Source organism: Micropterus dolomieu, linkage group LG09 (genome assembly GCF_021292245.1).
Source record: "Micropterus dolomieu isolate WLL.071019.BEF.003 ecotype Adirondacks linkage group LG09, ASM2129224v1, whole genome shotgun sequence".
NCBI lineage: Eukaryota > Metazoa > Chordata > Actinopteri > Centrarchiformes > Centrarchidae > Micropterus > Micropterus dolomieu.
The window spans coordinates 29,843,834-29,869,928 of record NC_060158.1 but is presented as its reverse complement, the minus strand read 5'-3'; the positions used below and the strand labels follow the sequence as shown (position 1 = coordinate 29,869,928).

The 26,095-nt window shown below is 42.3% G+C and overlaps 2 protein-coding genes across 5 annotated transcripts in view; one reads left to right on the top strand and one right to left on the bottom strand.

Moving 5' to 3' along the window:
• Positions 1-26,095, top strand: part of LOC123976309 (ankyrin repeat and MYND domain-containing protein 2-like) — an 817,726-nt gene that overhangs the window by 49,793 nt on the left and 741,838 nt on the right. The gene's annotated exons all lie outside the window — the stretch shown is intronic.
• The window catches only part of gatad2b (GATA zinc finger domain containing 2B), a 61,026-nt gene continuing 40,857 nt past the window's right edge, over positions 5,927-26,095 (bottom strand). For 2 of the 4 annotated variants that reach the window (XM_046058348.1, XM_046058347.1), the window contains 10 exons: positions 24,666-24,913; positions 22,454-22,583; positions 21,820-21,951; positions 20,233-20,361; positions 16,582-16,752; positions 16,046-16,406; positions 15,547-15,749; positions 14,933-15,043; positions 14,320-14,527; positions 5,927-12,900 (listed from right to left, as the gene is read on the bottom strand). In XM_046058348.1, coding sequence (XP_045914304.1) covers positions 12,764-12,900; positions 14,320-14,527; positions 14,933-15,043; positions 15,547-15,749; positions 16,046-16,406; positions 16,582-16,752; positions 20,233-20,361; positions 21,820-21,951; positions 22,454-22,583; positions 24,666-24,913 — 1,830 coding nt within the window. In that variant the 3' untranslated portion in view covers positions 5,927-12,763. Of the gene's footprint in view, positions 12,901-14,319; positions 14,528-14,932; positions 15,044-15,546; positions 15,750-16,045; positions 16,407-16,581; positions 16,753-20,232; positions 20,362-21,819; positions 21,952-22,453; positions 22,584-24,665; positions 25,047-26,095 lie in introns of those variants that run through there. The other 2 variants (XR_006826317.1, XM_046058346.1) reach the window with 2 other exon arrangements.

Here is a 26,095-nt window from a genome sequence, read left to right as displayed (position 1 = left end):
TCCCCCCCCCCCCCCCCCCACCCCACCCCCACCCCCAAACCAGTGGAGGCAGATGGCCGCCCACCCTGAGCCATGGTTCTGCTCGAGGTTTAAGAGGCCTCTTAAAAGGAAGTTTTTCCTTGCTTCTGTCGCCTAGTGCTTGCTCTTGGTGGGAACTGTTGGGCTTCTGTAAATAGCATCATAGAGTACGGTCTAGACATGCTCTTTTATGATTCAGATTTGTTTGCACAGACCAACAACAAGGTGGAACTGTTACTGACTGGGAGTCGTCAAGTACAGCGGCATGCACAGAACAAGTGTTTAAGTGTTATTTACACAGTACAAAATAATACCAAAACTAAAACTTTGTCAGTAGCATCATGAGCGTGTACTAACTGAAGTATCCAAACTTGGACAGAGCTATGGTGCAGCTAGAACAAGGCAGCTAGTGTAGCTACTGACGCAGCCTGAGCAGCACCAGCTTAGAAGATAGCAGAAGGATCTTGTCGAACAGCCAGCGGGAATGCAACGTGAACTTCCACAGGCAAAGCAGAGGGAGCGAGCAGGCTGAAATAGGTGATGAGAAACTTCAACAGGACGTGCTTAGAGGGACATCTCAGCAACACCGGAGGGGGACAAAGGTTTTACTGAGTGCTGTGTACCTGTAGCTACTCAAGGTGGCTGAGTGTGAAAGGGAGCCAAGCAACAGGTGCACTGCTGTATTATAGGGCATGCATGTAACCACCTGATTGGACGGTGAGTGCAAAATAGGTCTCCTAATGCTGAGGCAGCATTAAGGGAAATAGAAATATTACACACATTATGTTCAGTCCAAGATGTTCAGAGTGTGGTAGTAGATAGAGATGAGATGCAGCCTCATTTGTATAAAGCTGTTGTGAAATTTCATTTCAGGGAAATTGTGTTCCTTGAAAGGCTTGTGGTAGGTCATACTAAAGTTATATCACACAGCTACAACTTTTGCTTCAAACTATCTCATGTTTGAGTCTAAAGCTTTCCAGCAGATCATCTCCTGCATTCTGTCGTCATCTGCAGCATAAATGTCATATTCATTCCATTTTGTTTTGCATGCATCTCTCAAAATGTGCAATGTCTTCCAACTGCTATGTGGTTGTCCTTGAGGCAGGCCTGTGGTAAACAGTCAAAGGACTGCACGTTCCACACATTCAACAATGTTCCACAGAGTGCAGGCCCCACCCACTGTCACATAGTGTACCATAGAGACACCACCGCCCTCAGACATGCTGTTTACATCCACGCTTAACAGGTCACATGACAGCTTTTGTGTTGTGTAATGCGTTTTCCCCCTGCACACAGAGAGCCAGAGGTGCAGCTATTTGTATTTCTGCATGTCTTTTCTGGAAAGTGTTGAGCCTGAAGACTATCAACTGGAAAAACAGTGCAAAGAAACATCACATACACTTCAACATGAGGAGAGAAATGCCTTAAAATCCATTATATCAAAATGCAAAACAAGCAGGATAAAACACAATTGTATTTAATGCCAACTTGTTTAATGGACACTATGTATCTCACCTGGAATTCCTGGAAATACCCTTAAAGCTGTATGCATGTCTGACAATGTCTGGAGCTGTACACTATACATTTTTTGGAATAGTTCACTAGGCCTCCATAGAGGAACAGCTCTGTGCTGGGAGCTGATCTGGCACAGTGGTCATAGCTATAATTACTGGTCACATGACACGAAACACTGTGGCCCAGAAAGACTTCATTCCCATACACAACTAGTCAGATAACCAAGTCTAAGATTTTAAAATTGTTTTCTTGGTAGATGTAAAACCAGAAAATAACAAATAATTAATATCATCATTAAATTGACACAGACAAGGATTAGCATTAGCTTAAAAACTAGCTAATGCTCTGTTAACATGACTCCAAACTCCTGGGAGAGATAGAGCCATGTGTGTTGGAGCCATTATACATCCCCACCACATCTGAAAATCTATGTTTTGTCCCCCTCACTTTTCTCCAGCCGTTTCAGAGTAGGCCCATAGCAGGTGGTTTACTATGAGTGACTTATCAATCACACTCTCCGCATCAGACATAAATAAACGGTTGAAACATGGACAAAAATCATGTTAGCCGATGGAAAAGTTAAGGGGGAGAAAAAAAAGAGTTTGCTTGAGGCAGGTGCAGCAGTGCCTCAGTATTACAGACTTTTCTTTTGTGCTGCTGTTACTTATAGTCTACCTGAAGACAGCAGTGAGGAAGCCTGCAGCATGGTGGGTAGTAACTTGTAAGGCAAATTTGCAAAATAACTAATAATTACTCTTTACTCCTGTATATTCTTTGGGCCAGTAATCTACTTTTTTTTTTAAAACCTGTCCTGCCCAGCAGCCTGGTTTAGAGTATGAGGAGCTGGATACCATATTGCCAGACAGATTTTACTTTAAAAAGAGATTATTAATATACTCCATTGTTTTATTACTTATTTAAACTTATTTGTCACTTGTACTTTTTCTTGAGTAAAGATTTTGAGTACTCTACCTGCCACTGGCCAGCGGCACCAGTACTAGGGTTGATATGGTGTACATGAGACAGAGAGCAATAGGGCAATAGATGAGGGCAATGGCAAACGAGAGTCAAAGCCAGCATAGCCCAAAGCACCAGTTTATGGTAAGATTGATGATGATCTAGCTTATTTATTTATTTATTTATTGTACTCAAGGACTCAGCTGAGTTGAATTAAAAGTCTTTGTTAGGCCAATGGCATGTCATCAGAGTTTGCGCTGAAGACATTTCTGTGTCTCACATTTGTTGCAGGGAGATTCAGGGCCAAGTGAGACACAGGAAATATCACAGACAGCTCACAAGTGTAACATTAGGATAACTAAATACATTTGTACTGTGGCTAGCTACATTAACTAGCAGCTGTTCCATGTTTTTCATAGTAGGAAGTCAGTGGAGTTTTGTATTATACTCAGTCTCTGTGACTGTGCACCCGAGCCACACTAATAAGTACATTGTGTTTTCAAAAGTCATTAGGAATGAGCATTGAAGTGCTTTATTTAAATAAAAAAAAATGGGGCGGGGGGGCATGCCCTTAAACCCCCCTAGCATTTCAGTGTCTCCCCCAGGTTCAAAGTTGCTTCTATGCCCCTGGATAGAGCTACATAAATGTGTAAAAGCTGAGAGGAGTAGCTGGGTTGTAGTTTCCTAAAATGTATGTTCCAGTTAATGAGATTGTGATTTTTAATGTAATATTAAGATTCAACCATGCATTATCCCAATCAGGCTCCCATCAGGCTCTTCATCTTGCAACTACTGGCTTCCATAATTATATAACCAGAGGACAGAATGTGCATAGGGGGCCCTTGAGGGTTGCTGAGGCAGTACAGTAGTGGAGTGTTTATGTCTATATGTGTCAACCCTGTGATAAACGTCTGTGAAGTTGTACACTTCCTCTCACCGAGTGAGTGCTGAAATATCCATCACCATGAGTGGGTATAGATGTTTAGATGATGGATGGATGGATGGATGAAAGACACTTTAATGATAAGACCCAGGATGAAAACATTGCTCAAAATCATTAAAAGTTTTTACATGTAAAATCTCAGCCAATCCTAACCTTAGCCTGGATGAAGACTGTGTGACACAGTGAAAAGCTCCATTACTTAGGTTTATAACCTGGGAAACTCAACTCAGATTTATACAAAGTAATATTATAGTAGTTTTTGGAGACTTTTTTATTAACCTGTCCCACCCAGCAGCCTGGTATGCAGTAGGAGGAGCTGGATACCTAATGTGCTAGACAGATTTTGCTTTAACTAGAGAGTTTTAGAGAGATTGACTGACTTTCGACCCACAGATCCAAAGCCCCGAACCACAGGCCCCCATACATCCCCAAGGCAGCTCAGCACAGCACCAACCCGAAGCCCACCAACCCCACCCTTGCCAGAGCCCCCTCGATAGTCAGGCAGTCGCTGGAGACCATACCAAGAACAGTCTCAGTGCTGTGGTGTGGTCTAAACAGTTGTTTAGTGCCAAGAAGTTGTTCGGCTTTTTCAATTATTTTACAGTGCACACTGGGTTGTAAATATAAAAATATATATATATGTTGCTTCACACCTTCAGAAAGTCAATCCTGGATGGCAACTCAGTGAGAGGAAACCATCCTGCCATCTAGTGGTTGGTATAGGATGAACAAGGATTCAGGGTTCCCTTGCTTCCAATCTCAAAACTGAAACTCAAAAATCAAAATTACTTTAGGCTTGAAAATTTTGTCTAAAGGAGCAGGTCCCGTGTCACAGTTCTTCATTTTCAGCACACTAAAATTAACCTGATTCTGTTAAATTCTGTACCATAAACTATTTACAGCTTGGCACTGTACTCACTGTACAGGTGCATCTGAAAAAAAAAATAATATTGTGAAAAGTACATTTTTTCGTAATTTAAGTCTAAGTGAAACTTTCATATATTGTACTTTCATTACACATAAAGTAAAATATTTCAGGCTTTTTTGTTTTAATCTTAAAGATTGCGGCTTACAGTTCATGGCTCAATCAATCTCAAAACATTTAGATTATTACAATAAAGAATTAAATTACGACCTGAGAAGAGCCTTTAATCTCTCAGTCTGGTTCAGAACACACAACAACAATCATGGGTAACCACAGAAGGTCGCTTCTGAAAGGGCTGGCTGTTCACAGTGCTGGATCAAAGCATATTCATGGAAAGTTGTGGTCCCAGAGTCTGGAGGATAAGTGGAGAGGCACAGGATCCAAGTTTCTTAAGTCCAGTGTGAAGTTTCCACAGTCAGGGATGTTTTGGGGTGCCACGTCATCTGCTGGAGTTGGTCCGCTGTGTTTTAGCAAGTCCAGAGTCAATGCAGCGTCAACCTGGAGATTTTTAGCTTTATGGAGATACTGATTTTCTTTTCCAGCAGGACCTGGCGCCTGCCCACAGGGCCAAAACCACTAGGAACTGGCTTGCTGACCATGATGTTACTGTGATTGGCCAGCCAACTCCCCTGACCTGAATCCCATAGAGAACATATTGTCAAGAGGAAAATGAGAGAAATCAGACCAACAATGCAGACGAGCTGAAGGCCTCTGTCAGAGCAACCTGGGCTTCCATCACACCTCAGAAGCCACAGGCTGAGGGCCTCCGTGTCACGCTGCACTGATGAAGTAATTCATGCAAAAGGAGCCCCGATCAAGTACTGAGTGCATAAATTAACCTTTTTGAGAAAGGTTCAACTTTTCAGAAGGTCGATATTTCTGCATTACACATTCTTTACTCTAATATGTTGAGATATGGATCTTTGATTTCCATGAGCTGTAAGCTGTAATCATCACGATTAAAACAATAAAAAGCCTGAATATGTACTTTATGTGTAATGTATCTAGAATATTTGTGTCACTTGTTGACGTAAATTATGGGGAAAAATTACTTTTTCACAATATTCAAATTTCTTGACTCACAAGACACAAAAACAAAGGTCTAAATCTGTGCAGCAGAGTCTGACATAAACAGCTGATTCTCTGTGGTGTAGGTATAGTTGGCTGTCTGACAGCAAAACGCTGAAAATGTTAAACACATAGCGTACACTTGAACTTATATTGATATTTTTCAGTGGGCCTTCTTTTAGGGGGATAAAACCCATTATCTGCTACTCCTGTCCACAGCTGGACATTGCTTAGCTTTAGTGCTGGTACACGCTGACTGCCATCTACTGCAGGTAAAACACTGAAGCAGTGAAAGCAGACTGAAAGTTGGATTTTTTGGAAAATCTGGATGAAGTTGTTGGGTGAACTTCAGCTCCCATGAAGAGTTGAGTCACATTATGAAATAAAGAGTTAATAATAGGGCCACTGTTAGGAGGTAGACCATTTCCAACAGTTTGACACACTGTCCAGTGTTCCAGTCATATGACAGAAATGTTAATGAAGTCACACTTGGAAGCAAATTGTTTCAACCTTTATTAAACATAGCTTGCAAGAGATAAATATTACAAAGTTATTTCCTCCAAAATTAGCTTATTTTTTTAATCAATGCATAATTGTCAATCAACTGGCAGTATTCAAACAGCATTATTTTCTTTTACTTTTTTGAAGACCGTTAAATATCAAGTATGTGCAAAAGGTCAGGATTGATGTAAGCAAAACAAAATGGACTTCAATTAGTCTCAGGTCGATTTCATCATCTGTCTCTGCTTCCACAGATGTTTATTTCAACATTGTCAACATTATGCAAAAGAAACTCTTCTACAGGCAAATTGAAAATTGATAAAACTGATTTTGCAATTAAATGTTTCCCTGCATTAGCAACAACAACTAATAGAAGATAAAACCAAACAGTAGAGGACCATACATGTTGTATGCTGGTGTTGGCAGGAAAAGTGGTCACTGATTCAGTGTCAGCTCTTCTTGGGTCAAACAGCAACTGTGGCCATTTAACTAAAACCATTGTATAGGGTCAGGCCAGGGTTCCACTGATGAAAGAGATTAAACATGGATGGAATATTTAGTGCCACACTTCTGTATAAAACTGACTATTTTTATGCCAAACATTCCAATAGTGTTCCCTCCAGAAATCCCTTCTTAGAGGACAGGTATTAGTAACAGCAAGTAAATCACGGGGAAAAGCTGGAACCCTCCTGAAAGCCAGGTTAGGATCATATCATTGTTCTTGTGTGTAAGCCCATTATGTAATTTATTGTCTCACTTACCCCCAATAGTATACAGGCATATAGATATAGCTCTTTCTAGAATCAATGTCCCTGTTGACCTCTGCCACTGTGAAGAGCCGGAACTCTTTTCTATCGAAGATGTACTATGAGAACCGTCTTCAGTGTGTTCTTTGGATTCTTCAGAGCAGCAGAGACTCTGGAAACAATGGATTTTGGAGATGTTGCGGTTTACTTTTTAAATGTCATCTTACAATGCCAGTCCTGTCCTTTAGTGACAAGACCAGAACCAGTATCACTGATACATCAGTCTGACCCTGAATCAAACCATTAGTTCAGGAAGATCCCTCAGTTCTGCCCATTTAATCCCACACACACACAGTGAAACATTCAAAGTGCTTTTATCTAAAGCAAGGTCAGGAAACCATTATGTAAGAAACAAAGTTATTTCAAGTTTCAATGCCCCAAAAGAAAACAAAAGAATTGTGTAATGTGTACCCAACTGCAGACCCAGTCTGTCTGAACCAATGAACACTTTCCTGCCAACTAACTAGTCCACAACCAAAGCAAATGCATTCAGGGAGACCGCTGCAAGAAACAGAGGAGGGGGGAAAAGAATCCCAAACATTTTGCACATTTGTTACACAATAATACACAGTGATCACAAAACGAAATGACAAGCTTCACAATATTCATGGCTTTTTGTTTGCTTTTCTACACAATATACAACCATTTAATTTCTTTTTTCAGTACAAGGGAGGAAAAAATGCTTATGTACAATAAGTCATTATTACTTCAAACCTAGCAAATATCGTGTCATTTATTTCATAGTCAATACATTTTTCTTTTTTTAAAACTGCAATAGAAAGAAAACAGAACTCAATTGAGACCTCAGAAAAAGAATGACTTTTGAATAAAAATTGAAAAGAATCTGCAGTCCAAATACAAAGGTGTGTGGATGCATCTTCAGAAGAGCAAGAGACAGGAGCTTTTTTTCTAAACTTCAGCTTGGCAGCAATAGGAGATGTATGACAAAAACATTGCTAAAAATTTACCCCAGATATTTAAAACACATGAAAATATATCTCTACATCCAATTTCAACTGTTCCACCAAAGGGAAAATCCATTCATGTTTTTTTTTTTTATAATAAACAAGAACGATGTTGTTCCAAGTGTAAGTTAGTCTACACTTCTGAATCGAATCCTAGGTAGTTTTATTGTCTTGGCCTAAGTCTTGTTTACCATCGGGTCATTCTGATGTGGTGACGGGCAGGTCTGGATTCCTCAAACACATTTTCCTAGCATCATAACGTGATGAACCAGAACAGATCCATCTGGCAGTCTGGCTGGAAAAAACACCACGAACCACTGTGCATATATCAATGCAGAGGCAAAGTGTAAGTGTGGACACACAGATTCACATAAACAAATACACGTGACAATATGGACCTGGAGTTGTGCAGAGGCTGTGCAAGTACACCACAAATCTCTCAACCCTGTGGAGCTCCATCAAGGACATCCACTGGAGAGGTAATGTATATCTTACTGTGGTTCCGTTTTGGGTTTATCCTAAATAGTCTTGGCTGGAGAACAGGAGCTAATGAGAGAACTGAAGTCCTTCCCCTTAGCCAAACAAGGTGGTTTTGTTTCATTGGCCTTTCAAAAAAGGCTCAAACTATAACACATTCTGCTACTGCATTAGCCTGAAAAAACAAAAAAAAACAAAACAAGCCCTTCATCACCCAACATACAACAATTATTTTGTTACAATGACAACTTCCCAGTTAAACCGTAGAGTGTTAAGATTTTCCTAGCAATCAGAAGAGCTGATAGAAATTTAGTTCAGAACATGGACCCCAGAAAACCCCGGTATCACATGTTAGCTTTTCAGCCAGGATGAGAAATAACACTGAGCAATGAAGACGAGTGGAACGGTGGTGAACCCAGAAGTGGGGCTTTGTTAGCCACTAGCTAACTAGCTGGTGGGCTAATTTAACAAACATTAACACTTCTACTGCCAGCTTCTACTACTGTGCAGACAGTAGTTATGTTTCAGTCAAAGGCGTTGACAAGACTGAGCAGTTTTACACACACACACACACACACACACGAAGTGCTTTACTTTCTTTTCTCATTTGATTCTTAGTGAGCTAAAACTTAGCTGTTTGAAAATAATGTATACTTGTATAAAACGGGGTTTAACTGCCACCTTAGCTTCTCTTGCTTTTTAGCTTACAGCTTACATTTTAGCATTGCTTGCCATCCAGCAGAAAAAGCTTTAACAAGAATATGCCACATGTGGCTTTACTTAGTATAGCAGTGCATTGAGCTACATGCCAACATCAGGATGCTAACATACTCACAATGACAAAGTTAACCAGGTAAGTTGCAGGTATACTGTTTGCCATGTTCACCATGTGAGTTTAGATTGTTAGTATGCTAACATTTGCCAACAAACATGGAGTGCAGCTGAAGCTGATGAGGCTGTCGCTAGTTTTGCAGGTGTTTGGTCAAAAACAAAAGTGCCCAACAAAGTGACATTTGGAATGTGAGTGTCTGCACAAAGTTGTACAGAGGATTAAAAGCTGAGTGCGAGTCCAGAATGAAGTAGCTGAGTGCAATGTAACCAGACAAACGGTTGGATATTATCCAAACACAAACGTAATCAGTGACTGTTCCATTCACACACATTACCTACACAGAAACTGAGATAAATATTATGTTGCACATCAGCTGTTGCCCAGGACTGAAGGAATCCAACATGGCTGCCAGAACACGTGTTAGACCTGTAACCCTCTGCAACAGTGTCTGTCTCATGTCAATGATGAAGCCGTGCCATGCTATTTCACCACAAACGGATGATCTCTATGAACACTTTATGTGCACGTGCTTGGAAGATGTTTTCCATGGATTTGGTGTCCCAAAATAAGTCACTAAACAGTCTTTGCATGGTATTTTGCACATTTCCAAATCAGACATAAGATTTGTGGAAGTAGTGGCAGTTTTGAGACTTCTCTGTAAACTTCATCTACTTGATGAACTTGACTAATCAGACTGAAATGTGTTGGAGGGTCAGCTCAGAGCCCACTGCCTGCTTCTTCCATCTCAAACCAAAACTGATGTTCCAGCCTCTGTGTCATTCTGTAAGGACTCCCCATGTTCCATGAAATAATACTGCACATGTACTGAACACTGCTTGAAATGCTTTCTACTGTAAACTGGGAGCCCACCACTCCTGAGGAAAGCACTGAAATGTTGTTAGTACATTAGGGTTATGCCAATTTGGGTGATTTACAGCCACTACCCAAGGTTCAACATACATTATTTACCCCTCACTTGCCCGAAGTCAATTTTAACATGCCCCTATACAAACTGTTTGTCGGCAGCCCCCTAAGCTGCCATGCAAGTGATGCTGTGAGCTCTGTACTGCCACTCCAGTGAAGTGTTTCGGAAACTTGACTTGCCTTTGAAAAACGACCCTGTTTGCTCGCAGACTTGTGGCAAACTGCACAATATTAGTTATTAGTTATTCTGAAAAACCACCCAGCTAAACTCCTGTTTCCAGGATAACTGAAATGCGCTTCAGCTCATTCTCGCAAGTGCCTGAATGGCCCTGCACGTGTGCAGCTCTCAACAGAGATGAGAAGGAAACGAGATGCCTCACTCCTTAGCTATCATCAGGTCCGAAGAAACCACATCGGGCAAGTGAGTTGCTAGATTTACCAGCCTGACGTGGCATTTTACTTGCCCTGGGCAATCGGGCATCCTTACTGTTGAGCCCTGCAACAAAGAAAATCACAGAATTGAGCTGAATATTTCCTTCTTGTTGGGCTGTGCAAAAGACAAAACACTCATTAAAACCCTTTTCAATGAAATTCTTTAGACTGTAGTTAAGGTGCATTCCCAGTAGTCTCAATTGCCCGTTGCTCTTCATTATTCCTGCTAATGTGTGCACAATGTCAGTGTTTCTGCTTGCTTCAGAAGGTTTTTAACAGAACAAGATCATCTATCACAGGAAACAGGTCAGGGTGGGTCTGACACAGTGAAGTTAGTATTTTATACACTGTCAGTATTTCAGCACCAGAGTGGATCCGAACAGATTACCAGATCAGCTCTGGGGACAAATTTCGAAATATGAGGTGGGATTGCTTTGGTGACACTGCATTAAAAAGTGAGTCAATGGGACCCTGTGCTAATGCTGGTACATCTACCAACAGCAGCTGAGTAAGTAGGTAAATTATGATTAGACCATTCATCACTCATTACAACATACCTTGATGCAATCCACAATGCTCAGAACATCTCCCCTGGCCATCAGCCAGCATCCAGACCTTAGCCACTCTCAATTGTAACATTCTTTTCCTCTTTAAAAAAATGTTTTTCCAATTGGAAATATGCAAAGTGCTCCTCTGGAGTGAGGCAATTTGTGTGCAGAGCATGCACACGATGATTGATCCATGTCTCTCCCATAAAGATATAATCCACAACCTTTCCCCCCTCTGAAGCTAGGTATCTATACATAATCCATACCCATGTTTCAATAGTTTCTGTTTTTAAGCTATGTTGATTATTATCGTCTCCAGGGGCTAATACCTCTCAGGTACGCCACCATTTCATCAGGAGACGCCGCAAAAAACAAACAAATAAACAAACCAAAAAAAAGGGGGGGTTGGGGGGCAACAATCAGAAAACAATTTAAAAATATAACAAGAAAAGGAGCCCATGTTTCTAGGTACAGAATCTGTGGTTTGGATTCACAAATTGTGTTTCCACCTTCAGATGTGAGTTCTTTTCACTTTCTCAAAAAACATGTGATGCCAAGAGGAGGTGCTGGGTAAAAAGGGTTCAGTCTGTGCATACTGGATAACCAAAGGTATTGGGGGGACATGAAGAGGTCAGTGGCAGGTAGTGAGATGGGATGGAACTAGGAGGGAAAATCAACTTGCTTCGTTCTGAGTGGGGACCATCGTTCCCCTGTGTACACTGGGGGTGAGTTTCTAGATGATCAGCTCCCTCCTCACTGGAATCCCCGTCGACTGCTGATCCGCTGAAGTTGCAGTCGCAACGTTGCTGTATCCGTCAGTCCTGATTAGTAGAACTACAGTATGTCCCACGTGCATCCGTCTGGTAACTGTTAAAATCTGAGCAACAAGAGCAGGCTGACATCTGAAATGAAGAAACGGATGATGACCTTTTGATGGGGAATGGTGGGAGCCCACTAGCATAGGACTTTTCCAGGATGTTTTCCAAACTCTGATCACACAGGATTCTCTTTTGTACACATCTGCAACTTTAGTCAGTCATTTCCAGTTATTAGCTCTGATGGTAGCAGAGGTTCTCCTCAAGATTTGGGGGTACTGCCCTGAACTCCATGTTGAACATGGAACACGTATCAGTGTGAAATCGGCTCTTGAAACTGGCCCTTTGGAAGAGTGTGGGTGCCCCATTTTCACAATGGGCTCTTCATCCGAGCAGTTACTAACTAAACAGTCTGTCTTTGTTCCTATCAGTATTTTCCACTTTGTTACTTCAAGTTAGCAAGCTAACACTTTTTACAAAGCTTCAAAGTTGATAAACTTTATGTTGCATAGCAACCAGAATGCACCCTGTTGATCTTCTGTTACTAGCAATAGTCACATCTAAGCTTTATAATAGAGTTGAGAAAACAAAACCTTACATGATTGTGGCCTAAAGTGGCCCTACAATGATTCACTGTCACTCCCCAAAGTAAAGGTGTGACAGCAGAAACAGAAAATTAACAAAAAACACTTAGAAAAGAAAAAAGCATAATGAGTAATAGTAACTGAAGCAGAACTGGTAGTTGCAGGTATAATAATAGTGCTACCAACAGCGATAATAATGGGAATTATAATTGTTAAACAACGCTGACGAAGAAGATTTTTACTATAATAAGAACATTTGAGATGCACTGACAGTTTAGTGTCTTTGTCCGACTTGGTGGGTTGTCATGGGTTGGTTTAAAGTAGGCACACGGACAGGCACTGCATGCTATGGGGAGTTGGGGTGGGGATGTTGGTTGATCTGGGAGTGCATCGGTATGGGGTAGGAAGGCAGGATGGGAGTGGCTTCAGAGGGGCAGGAGGGCTGGGCGGTGCTCATTTCTGTCCGGTGATGGACTGCGATATGGATCGAGGTGGGATCATGTCCAACAGGTACTCTCTCTGCCGGTCTGCTAAGCTGGAGCTCTTATGGGCTCCAACTGCCGCTGGGTTCAGATAGGCAATATTTAACCCTGGGGGAACAAGACAGACACAGAAGGAGAATACTGTAAGACCCATCAACAGCTTACTTTAACTTGAGGCTTGGGAGTTTCCATAAACTCTCAAATAGTGACTGGAGCCTTTATTTACTTATGATATCCATTTCTTTATTTGAAACAGGCTTTTATTAGAGACATGCTGTTAGCCCTGATACTACTAGTATATTTTTTCATATTCCCTCTTTTGTGATCTGCTCAGCAATTCCTCTATGTTTTGTCACTCAATTATTAATTCCAGTCATTTCTACTTTTCGGGGGGGGGGGGGGGGGGGGGGGGGGTTGGTTCAGTGTTAATATACTGTCAAAAAAGCCAACATTCCTGCTAAATACATACATATGTCATACAGAGTCTACAGCCATGTAGAACCTTCTTGCATTTCTTCACTGAAGAAAGCCTCACAAGTTCTTAAAAGTACAAACCGGGTTACAATTCTTGTGGTGGAAAAGGACTAAAATTAAACTGAATATCGCCGTTTCTCCCTTCCTTCATCATAGGGAACGTGAGATCTCTGGCTTATGATAAATGAGCAATCTGCTTTTGTGAGGAGTCAGAGGGAATATCGTCCATCAAGACCAGCGCCATCTTCCATCCTGCCGTGTGCTAGGCCCGAAGTGAGAAGGCAACAAGCTTGTTAGGGAAGGCAGGCTCAGTAACGGGAGGAGGAATTGAGCTGGACTCTCTGGAGGCGGTGACGGAGAAGAGGATGCTGCCCAAGATGGTTAGCATCCTGAACATTGATACTGTGGCGTGTCGTGTTGCCCCCCTCCCTTCAGGCCTCCCCTTAACTCCCTTCCACCAGAAGAATTGATGCCGTTTTAAAGGCAAAGAGTTTGATTTGATTTAGATTTTTCTGTTCACTCACTTTGTATTTTGTTAAGTGATCTATTATTCACAATCTATTAACGTCTATTTTTGAAAGCATTCTTACTTTACAGCATTTTCCACACCTGCCTAAAACTCTTGCACAGCACTGTAAGCGTCACATCAGAGTCGGTATCAGCAGATCCCCAGTTTTAAAGGGCTCATCAAGGCCCGGGCGGCTGTGGTTCAGGAGGTAGAGCGGGTTGGCCGTTAATCGGAAGGTTGGCGGTTCAATCCCTGGCTCCCCCTGGTTGCGTGTCGAAGTGTCCTTGGGCAAGATACTGAACCCCGAATTGCCCCTGGCGGCTATTCCGCCAGTGTATGAATGAGTGTGAATGTTAGTTTCCGTTTGAGCACTTAGGCTCAGTGTATGAATGTGTGTGACTGGTGAATGCAGATGTACTGTAAAAGCGCTTTGAGTGGCCGGCGCTATACAAGTACGGAGCATTTACATTTACATCAAGATGTCTCTGAAGAACATGAAATAAATCAGGCACATAAACACACAGCAGACACTGTACACTAGGTACCTGGGATGTTGTAGATCTGGCGACGGCTGTCATGCTGCAGTCTATTGCTGCTGCCGCTGCTGCTCCCACCGCTGCCACAGTGCTTGGCACTAGTCATTCCCATGAGGCTGCTGGCCACTGACAGCTGGGAGGCCTGGGCGAAGTTGGACAGGACACCTCGTGCCGAGTTGGACAGACCTCGCTGCAGAGAGGCCTGAGGCTGGGGAGCCTGAAGATGGTACAGACATCCCATTAACTTCATAATCACTGGCACACAGTGCACTAATTACATAGTGACCGTTAGCAGATGGATTCTTTGTTTCATGTCGTTATGAACTTTTCAGCTAATAATCTTTGTTGGGCTCTTGTAACTTGTTAGGAGCAGTGATTTTAATAGCCAACTCAATAGTCAATTCACACACACAAAAAAAAAGAATGTTCACTAATATAAAGTGAACAGAGTTGTTAACGTTAGCCCTACTTTATCCAGTTTACATGAGCTTTGTTCATCAAGGACTCATCATGGGCACTTTTTTGGCTGTTGTTCCAAACTTACAGGCAGACAAACATAGAACTATTTAAGACAAGTGAAGGCACGTGTGAGGTGTGCGTCCGATGGCATGCTGTAGAGTACCTGGCGGAGGGCATGATGTCGGATCATTGTGTCAGTCTTGGAGGCGTTGGGGCCAGTAGGGGCCGAGCTGGGAGAGAGGGCCGCCTGCTGCTGCAGCCTCTGTTCAATCTCCTGAAATGGAGACACAAACACATTTAGTAATATACATGGATAAGCACAAAACAAAACAAAAAACAAGTTAGTGGTTCTCAACTGTGAACACATTCACCAGGCACACCAGGTCTAGATCAGCCCTCTTAGATGGCCTCTGTAAAGGCCAGCATTGCTCATGGTGGTAACTTTAAATGACTCACAATTTGCACAGTCACAATTCTTCACTCATATCCATTTCTTAAAGACACAATGTACTCAAAAGTAAAGGAAACTGTATACCAAATAATAAAATAATATATAAATAAATAATAAAAATAATAAATAAAATCACTTTACGGATTTCGGGTGTACGGCTGGGAAGTAAAATGAAGATGATATTCAGTAAGTGATAGAACTTGTTAATACAAATATATCAGACATTTCATTTAAATTCCAAGAAAGAAGAACTTCTTAATAGGAAAACTACAAATAAGAGTAGAAAGAATGCGGCCAACATGGTATAGAGGGGCAGTGGTGCTGACCTGCTCCTGCTGCAGGGCCTTCACAAAGGCGTTCTTCAGCCTGTTGGTGTGCTCTGCTTTGAGAGCCTTCTTCTGATTGGACGTCATGCACTGCTCGCAGAGGATTCGCCCGCTCTTCTCTTGCTTCCAGTGTGGGGTGAAGTCGGTTCTGCATTGGGCACAGAAGAAAGGCTCCATGCGGGCCAGCGTCCCTCTGAGTTTACCTACAGAGAAGACTCTCCTTCAGCCAACAGTAACAATCTCAAGCCCAGGAGATGTGTTGTTTGGAGTCTAAAAGTGATGGGCATCTGAATGTAGAACTATTCTCACATTCCTCTTAGGTAGAGAAGGTACAAGGACTGCTGCCCCCCTTTAGGTTGTGCAGAGAGGTTTGGTGTAACATTTTGGTACGTTGTCAAAAACAACAGCTTTTTGTACTTTACTTTATCCAGCAGTTTGATCTCTGAAGTTTTAAGCTCAGACTATAAGAGAGTGACACAGATGAGTGTGAGCTGCTTACCCTGACTGTCGAGAACACTCTGCACCACCTCCTCCAGGCCCACCATGTAGATGAACTCGCTGTTGGCGGCAGAGGGCAGGAAGTGAAGGAGCGGGGCGGGGGGTTTGGGAGGAGGGATCTCCAGCAGGGTTTTCTCCAGCTGCTTCCTCAGGGCCAGCTTGGCCGCCGCCTGGCTGCTGGCCTGGTCGGCCATGGAGCTCACCCCTCCGCTGGCCGAGCTGGACATGGTGGATGGGCTGACAGCTGAAGTTCCGCCAAGGCCGCCCGCCACCCCGCCTGCTGCCGCCGCCTGCATGTGGGCCAGGTTCATGTACATGGCACTGGAGCTTGAGCGCTGGGAAGCTGCCACCTGCTGGCTGGCCTGCAGTGAGACACACATTTGCTGTTGCTTAGCAAAGTAGTCACTTAAGGTTTAAGCTGCCAGAATAACAAAAAATGTGCTGGCTGGCCTTGTAAAAGTGAAGTCATAAGAAATGTTATGTTGCTTTTGTCTATTGACTATTTGCCAGTGAGCCAGGCTCGGTATGATTCCATACCTGCTGGTAGCTGACGGCATTGGCCATGCTGCTGGAGCTGGAGCGAGACATCCCAGGCTTGGAGGAGACCCGCTGGCCCTGCAGCTGGGCAGGGTTGGGGGCTATCACTCGCTGGGACATCAGCATGGGCGGCAGGTTGGCATTGGCTGCTGACCTGATGACTGTATGGCCCTATAGAAAGGAAAAAACAAAGAAGAGTTTTAATGAAAGGCTCAAAGTACACGTCCTCCTCTATAATAGTTAAACTTCATCTAATGTATGTGTTTACATATTACTAGATGGCAGGTTTGAGGGGTGAGGAGTATGGATTTTCTTGGTTCTTTGAAGCCGGTTTAAAATTCTCCTGAAACTGTTGCCAGAGCAACAAGTCCTTAACAGTCCAACACCTACTAAAGTGCAGACTTACTGACCAAGATGTTTCACGGTCAACCCCACACAAGAACTAATTTTCAAATACAAGTGGCTTGCTTTCTCAGGTTTGTAACGAAAGAGTGTTGATATAATTATAATTTTAGAAGAGAACATGCAGGTTATTGTAAAACTACTATGATCTGTTGGTGTAAAGAGTACATATGATATACACTTACACATGATAAAACTAAATCAAAGATTGTAAAGAAAAAACACCAATCCAAATACAGTTAGCCAAAAGACAAACTCAGCGCATCGATTCTGACTGTACAATAATGTGAGAACATATGGCATTTCATTTGACATTAGAAAGGGAGTTTGTTATTTGAACTCAAACTTTAAATTAAACAATAAACTGGAAAATTCACTTTATTGAAAATTGTTCATGCAATTAAAACTGCTTTATGGGACATTTTTCATTTTTATAGCAGGCCCCCCCATGTTTACATCATCACTTTTTACAGCTCAATGCTGGTTGGTTCTGGTTGTTACTCCAAAAAAGGTTGCCCCATGATTCTGGAAAGTACTGAGTCTCTCTCCTCTGCTGCCCACTCCAACCTGTGAGACCCAGGAGTAATTGATCAATCCTCATCATTTGACACCCACAATTATCTTCATGTGTACCGTTAAGCACCAATATACCAAGGCAAATTCCTCGTATGTGGCAATAAATCTGATTCCTATTCAGATCTCGTATTTACTAATGTAACGCATTGTTCTCGTCTCTTGCTCTTGGCCATCTGCAGGTAATCCAGAATGCTGGCTATTCTCTAGGACAAATAGATGATCTCTCATCACCCCTATACTTAGATCTCTTCACTGGATCCCTGCGCATACAGGATCCAGTTCAATACTCTCATCATTGCTTAGAGAGTGAGCACTGCACGGTCAGGGTCCTGCATATGTGGCTGAACTTACACCCTTCCTCATCAGTTTGCTCTATTAGGTCTAATCATAATAATTTCTTCACGTGGCTCGAGTGGTCATTTGTGATTTCTTTCTTGTGTATTAATGTTTTGTGAAAAGTGCTACACAAATGAAGTTTACATATGATTATTACTGAAAAGTCTCTTGCACATCCATCAGGAACCTCCACCAATCATGTACCAACATCACTTCTAGTCTGACAACACTCACTGGTAATATCTAATGTTTAACTGAGGTAAAAGTGTGGAAACATTGTGGAGGACAGCGTAGAACAAATGACACACCTGTAACAACAAAGGAACATGTGAAATGAGACTTATGTCCATGAATCTGTTGCCAAAGTCCCAACACGCCTCTACCTCATGTACATGCAATTACATGATCAGCACACAGTTACTTCAAAAATAATGAAAGCTAAACATCAATTCTAACCTTCATGGATGTGGGATTTATTGCAGGGCTGTTGTATTAGCCTGCATTAGAGTTAGCTAGGTGGACATAATAAACTGACAACAAGTGTTTGATACTGCATAAAGCTCCTTTTTAAAATATGAGGCACTTATGTAGCCATGTTTTAGTTCATGTACACAGATTCATACGGTTATACACAGTGTGGGCAGCAGAGGGCAGCAGCTGTTTGGTGAGTTAACTGGAAACAAACCAGTGAGAACATCACCTGCCACACAAAGCAGAGTGATGAGACAATCCAGCACGCACACACACACACACACACACACACACACACACACACACACACAGATCTGCTGAATATTTAATACCATCTCAACATGTAATGGAGGAGCAGGGCTTCATCGTGCAGGAACAAAGGCTTCCAGCAGGAGGCCGTCTAATAGTCAGAATAGGGCCTTCTACAAACCCATTTGTTCTCTGAACTTAAGCCAGTTCTAACGGCAGTCTACATGATGTCTTAACCCAGTGGTTCCAACACAGAGCACTTCTGTTTGTTTGTCACCACATGAATCTTTAGGTCTGCTCAACATCCACGACCCACCTAAAGTGGCTGTTGTAGGTTGAACCCTACTTAACCTTTACTCTGATACAACCTTTAGCCTGATCTCACATAGTAGACGTCGGTCTCTCCACACTCACATGGCCGTCATCACTGTCATGATGAGACTTTTGGAAAACTTAAAGCTAGAGATTAATAACATCTTACATTTATTCATTTAGCTGACACTTTTATCCAAAGCGACTTACAATTGCTATACATGTCAGAGGTCGCACGCCTCTGGAGCAACTAGGGGTTAAGTGTCTTGCTCAGGGACACAATGGTGGACGTGTCACAGTGGGGAATTGAACCCAGGTCTCTCACACTAATGGCATGTGTCTTATCCACTGATCCATCACCACCACCCTCTTCATCAAAAGGCATCAGTACTTTGTTTAAGAATTCATCTAAATGGGATTTTAGGGGGTGGACTAAAGACCACTTCAGGTCAAGCCCAAGACAAGCACAGTCACATTTAAATGAAATAATCCCTCTCCCAAAACCAAGCTGGAACATGGACGTTTGTCCTGTTAACGGGGTCCTTCAGTGATTTCACAAAGAGACAGATTTTTTTGAAATGTCTAAATCTGTGCAGTAGAGGCTGAGACACTTTGACCTTATACTTTCTGTGTATATGGACCGCTAGGGTCCGCGTGAAGGAAAAAACATCATCAGAGGGCGTAACCGAAGGCTCTGTGTGGAGATCAGGCTGCCTCCTACACGTTACTACGCTACCAGGGCACCAACTGATCAACTGCGCATGTGTGGAACGAGTACGCCAATCTGACTCCGGGACTTAATATAAAGCCTCGAATACACTCCAATGCGGACGCACACACGGACAGCTGCAGACTCAAACTACTTCTTTTTATACTACTTTCTGGAGACAGCTTGGCAGACTGCAAAAGTGTAAGCTAAATAGCTGTTTCTTAAGATTAAACCTCAGGAGCCTCACTAACTGTAACTTCAAACACAGATGATTTAAGTAACTTTTAACTGAATGATAAATTCCCAAACTGACCATCAATGTTATCCTGGAAAATATGTACAAATAAATAGTGCTAAAATATATAGACATTTAGATGGACAAAATGATGCCCAACAACAAATCAAACCTAAAACAAGTGAAACATATTACAGATAACTGAGTTCAGCACATCAAGTCAGTTTATGTCCAACAGCTCACAGCAGCTGTTTCTGCTGATTTCTAACCACCTCAGAGGAAAATAGACGTCAAATCCTCACTCTGGAGGTGTGGAAATGAAATGATTACATGTATAAGAACACACAAAACACACACAGACCTGTGCAGTGCGGAGATTCTGGGGCTCAGGGTTGTGCAGGCCGGGCCTCACAGGCAGCTTTCCCAGTCCAGGAGAGCTGTGGATGGGAGGGGGCTGCACAGAGGACGCGGCGTTCTGGACCACTGGGACCTGCACACAACCATCAACACAGCATTAACAGTGCAATACAACAACTACCAGTTCTGTAATGCTAACCCCTGCTCTTTGACTTCTCACAACACATATTTCAGATCATATTACAGTAGCCATTTACAGCCTGACTATGATAATGGCCAAGAATTAGATGTTTAATTACAATACTGATCACATATTTCAAATACTGGCAAATGTTTTACACCACACTGTGTTCTAAATGTTGCAATTAGTTTTTCTTCCTTCCAGCCATTATCTGGAAGTTTCTATATGGTGTCAATAACAATGTGCAGACACTTGAGTTATGCTGTGATCAGTCTACATAACAGTCACTGTGTCAGAGCAGGTAACCATGGAGTCTAGAGCCCAATCCATATGGGATTTTTAAGACAGAACAATTCTGATTTGAGGATTTTAAAATCCATTACAATATATCGGCCAATACTCTTTTTCCTTCCATCTCTCTGTCTCTTTTCAAATTGTCATTTATGGGCTGTTATAAACACTGACACACATTAATCTACAGTTTGCTCCAATCAGCCGATAATATCGGCATGATACTTTACTGGTCAGGCTCTACCAGAGTATGACTTGACTGACACAAGAGACATTGAATCCTGTTGGACCCCGACCAATCAGTGCTTACAGTCTTTCACGACCTGTGTAATGTACACAGGTAAAGGGTGCCAAGGAGCGACACCACTGTTTCACCTGCCAGCACAAACAACAGCATTCCTCTTTCTCTACTCCATCTTTACAGCAGAGGAGCTCTGTGCTGCTGTTGGTCAACATCAAACACCACATATTAGAAACTCGGCTGGAACAACCACAATGACACACTACACTGGACAAACTACTCTAATTTTCCATCTTGACAGCCCGTGTATGTCGCGTCGGGCCGTTACTTGGCTGATATCAATCCTTCATAGTGATCATCCTGTCTGCTTCTGTTGCTGTCCAAGTTAGCATCACTAATGTTGCAGCTGGGAAAGGTGGAGCTGAACTGACAAGACTTTACTGTTTCACTGTTAACTCTGTTGCTGTGTAATGTGACCTTGTTTGAATGTGTTTACTTGTTTTTTTATGTTGTTGTTTCTGGTGTTTGGTGAACCCAAGACTTGCTCACTGAAGATTTTTTTCAACTCCCAAATATTGGTATTGGCCTCAGAAATCCAGAATCGGTTTGGCTATTATTTATGTACTTCTTAATCTATAATAACATATCATAGTCCAATAATCTGAATCTGCAGCAACCAGAAACCAGCTGTCAGATAAATGTAGTGCAGCAAAAAGAACATTTCCCTCTGAGACGTAGTAGGTAAGAAGTATAAAGTTGCATAAAATAAAAGCACTTAAAACTGCATCTATGTACAGTACAGAAGCAAACGCTCGTTCCAGCAACAGACTGGACTCTGCTGGACACTGTGTTGGGTGTGTGTTGGCAGAAGCACTGACCTTCTGCACCACGTTCTCCTTCTGCATCTGACTCTGTCGGAGCTTCTTGAGCAGCACCAGGCGAGCCTCCTCCAGACGCAGCTCCTCTCTCAGAGCTTTGATCATCTGCTGCCTCTCTTCTCCGGTCTTCCCCTGGATACACACAATCATGGTATCCAGATCCAGACACGTTAAAGGCAACTTATTACACAGCTTTAAATAAAGGTGCTAATGAAGTTAAAAGCAGCTATTTGACCTCTGTGTGAAGTGTTCAGTTAAAGGAAATGTTTGGATCCTCTTACATTCTGATATTTGGTGCATTTAACCAGCTATTTGTGATGAGGTATTTTTTTCTTTCCTTGACATGCCTGATATCCTGTACTTCTACTTCAGTCAAGGAGCCCCAACAGGTAACTGCATTTCTACTGTAAAATGTAGTTACCTGTATCAGTTTCTGATTTTTTCCTCATTTATGGCTTTGCATGTGATGTGCCACAGATAATCCTACAGAGAGAAGCATGCTCTACAGCTTTAATGTCTTACTAAAGTACTAATTCGGCTTATTAATCCAGGCCTGCGTCTGACGTGCTGCAGTATATATAGTGGACCTCTTAAAGCTGTGCTGATGTGGAGTAACCGTTGGTGGTGGTTTTACCTTGAACATGTCCAGGTTGGCCTGGTGCAGGCGCTCTTCAGGGCGAGGTGTTGTTCTGGGACTGGACGCCTCATTGTCTGACAAGATAATGACATCTGGAGACGGAGTTCGTCTGTCATGGTCCGCATCACTTCATGGGAAAACAAGAAAAACCAATTGTCCAGTCAACTTTTGTAGCTAATGGTAACTAATCACACAGCGTTTACAAAGTGCCACAGGTGAATACAGAAAGGAGGAAAATGTCTGATCTGTGTTATTAGTGAGTTTGGTTACTTTGTAGCAGCATGGTGTTGTTTGAATGTGATGTCTTAACATACACAGCAGACGGGTGTGCATAATGACAGCACAGTTTAATCACACATATCTGTCCTGAGCAGGGCATGAAAATACCAGACACATAGACAGACAGGTGAAGTGATTTTCAAGGTCAAGTGAGCAGCACAGCCACCAAACAGGGCCTAGTGTGTTGCCACTGAGAACAGCAGACTGCAGGTTTTAATTCCAACCACAGGCTCGACCCACTGGTTAGTACTCACTCAGGTAGAGGGGAACTCCTCTTGCTTTTCCACAGATCATATGTCGACACGTGACAGTAGAAAAGCACAGGTGGAAATAATCACGACTGATGGCTGAGGTCAGTTTCTAAGTCCAGGTACTGGTTGTTGTATGCAGTACATACTACATACAGCATACTGCTAGGAAATGCAGTATGAAACTGTTAAATGGATTGATTTTGCAGTATGTCTATAATAGAAGGAATATAAATTCTAAGTACCGCTTATAACATTTTTGTCTAATCACAAAGCTGCAACAAGATGCACAGAGAGATGCATTTTTCATTTTAATTCTACTTAATTCTCCAAACTTCTTCAGTGTTTAATCACAAACTACAGTCATCTGCTCACCTTGCTTTTCCCTTCAGACACACACACCTACACCTGTTTGTCCCTCTCTCTCTCTTTCTTTCTGCTCTGCTGACTTTGTCGACAGTTTTTTAAAGATAACTCGAGATTTGAAATTTTTCGTCCGCGATTCTAATTCGTTTTTTTTGTTGTTAATTACTGACCGAGACCACCTTGGTGGTTACTGCTTTACCTGGTCTGTGCTTTAGAATATCCACGTGTGTCCACGTCTGTTTTATATGTGTGCGTGGCTGACAATAGCCTGTTTTTTTGTCTTTATTACAACTCCAATACAAAGACTAAATTAAAATAAAATAAAAAGTAAGTTCGGCTCAGGAAATTAAGTAATTTACATATATCAAAAAGGCTTTGGGGTTTGAAAAGTGCTTAAAAGCTTGTATGTATTATTGCATTTCATTCATAAAAACTTTAAATAAAAGGTCTGCGGTTACAAAATTTACTTTTGAGAATGTGAAATTTTGCTAAGATAATAAATAGATTCATGATAAATACTGTTTTTTTTCTAAAATGCAGACATCAATAAAGCCAAACAGCACATCTTTGTACAGCAAAGAAAACTGGGCAAAGATGTTACAGATGATATTTTGGGTAAAGTCTTTCCAAAAAGTAACAGTACTGGGAAAGTGTGGCAGAGGCAGAGTCGTCCACTGCAAAGAAGAGCAGCGCTGTGCCCCCTGTGCAGCTGGAGGATACTGTGGAAGCTGAACTGAACAGCCACCAGATGACTCCTACCTAGATCTCCTGGTCTAGTTGTTCACTTTTCTCTTTCGTGTGACATTTATATTCCTATTATTATTTATCACTTTTTTGATAATCATGTCGTGGTTTGTCAACTAAAAGGCTATATGGTGGATATCAGTAAATAATGTTCTATTGACAACCTAAGTCCTATTAGTAGAAAAGGCCAAAGTCCACCCCAAAGGGAGTTCCCATCTCCCACAGAAAACACTGCTCCTGAACTGCCTGAAAACAGCTGCCAGCCTTTTCTTCCGTAACCTATTTGCGTCACTTTGTAAGACAGGTCATGATGCTCGCCCAGCAGCTAGTGTGGCACGCCCTCAAAAACACTGGTGGAGAAACCCAGTGACTTTGATATCAAGTTATCAGAATTTTCACTAGTCCCAAAGATAACCCCTACTGACTCCCATCCCAGACATAATGCATGGAATGACAGCAGAAATGTTCTTTCCTCTGATTCAGATAGAAGCTCTAGTGATTTTATTCCCTTGCTGGCCTTCTCTTCGACCCCTGCCTGCTTTGGTTCTTATGTGTGAATACTTTATTCTCACCATCTTCTCCCAGCGCTCATATCCACCGGCTCATCCAGGATGTTCTCCTTCCCATTCTTACTGGGTCCAACATGGCCGCCATGGCCTCCAAGCCTCAGACTCCCATTCAGCTTCTCCTCGTAAGCAGCACCCATTAGGCTCTGGTGGTGCAAGGTGCTGGCTCCGGGGCCCTTGCCATCTCCCAGGGGCCCCGTGACCTCCAGGGCTGCTAGGTCAGCTAGGTCCTTGCGTTTCAGTAGTGCCAGCATCTTAAGGCGCTCCATGGCCTCGTGGCCTTCCATTTTGAGACGCTTAGCCAGTGCCTCCTCTCGTTCGCTGGGTGACTCCAGACCTCGCTTCAGCAGGTTAAGCCTCAGCGCCTCCTCAGACATCCGCTCCATCCTGGAGGAGACAGGAGTGGGCAGAAGGGTTAGCAGAGCCACATCAAACATCAGCTATCAGGATTGGAAGATCTGTTCCAAGCTATAACCACATTTGATTTCTGACATGGTTGGACAGCAAGTCAGAACCTGAACCTTTTTGATTCTGAAAAGTTATCATTATTATTAAAAGAGTAAACTTCCTGCATGTCTTTATGCTCCTATAAACACTGAATATTAATACTCTTAGTGGTAATTGAACTGGATCTGTTTTCACATGGTATTAACATGTGATTGGTTTTTAGATATTCAAATCTGGATCAGGAAAAGCCTAATGTATGTTTTAAAATGATGAACAAAGACATTAAAACATAATGCTATGCTGTGTTAAAATATGTAAGTTTGTAAAATATGAGACTCACGTAGCTGCTATAGGAGTTTAGCGTGTGGGTGGGGGGGTACGGAGGGAAAAAAAAAATAGGAACTACAAGCACAACAAATTAAAAATACTTAATTAAAACAAAAATACTAATCAAATAATGTGATTCAGGTTAAAAGCAAACATGAACAATCAGAGACCAGCTACAGCATACCTAAACGGATGATAGGTGAAGATGGCAGTCAATAAGACACATGCCTGATTCAGTTCCACTGTGACATTTATAGCGTGAATAAAAGCGTCAGCTAAATGATTTTAAAGGACTGCTGGGGTAAAATAAGTGAAGGTTTATATAGCCCACTTCATACAACGGAACCCAATACTCATGCTCAAACCCCATTGGCTCACAAAACTGGGGCCTCAGGAGGGAGGACTGCGGTTGGACTATTCACGAGCAAGGAGTGTTTCATATCCAACACCACCTGAGTCAAATTAAGGTTTTTAACTACCCAATAACCCCCGTGACCTAAGAATCCGTGCAGTGAAATACCAGGATGCAACAGGGATAAATAAATAACCAGGCAATGAGCAGCTGATGGTAAGCTCATTCAGATGGAAGTGGGTTAACACAGTAGCCTAAGAATAGCCTGGATCTCTGTACTTGACGGTGACAAATACATTTGATTGTGCGC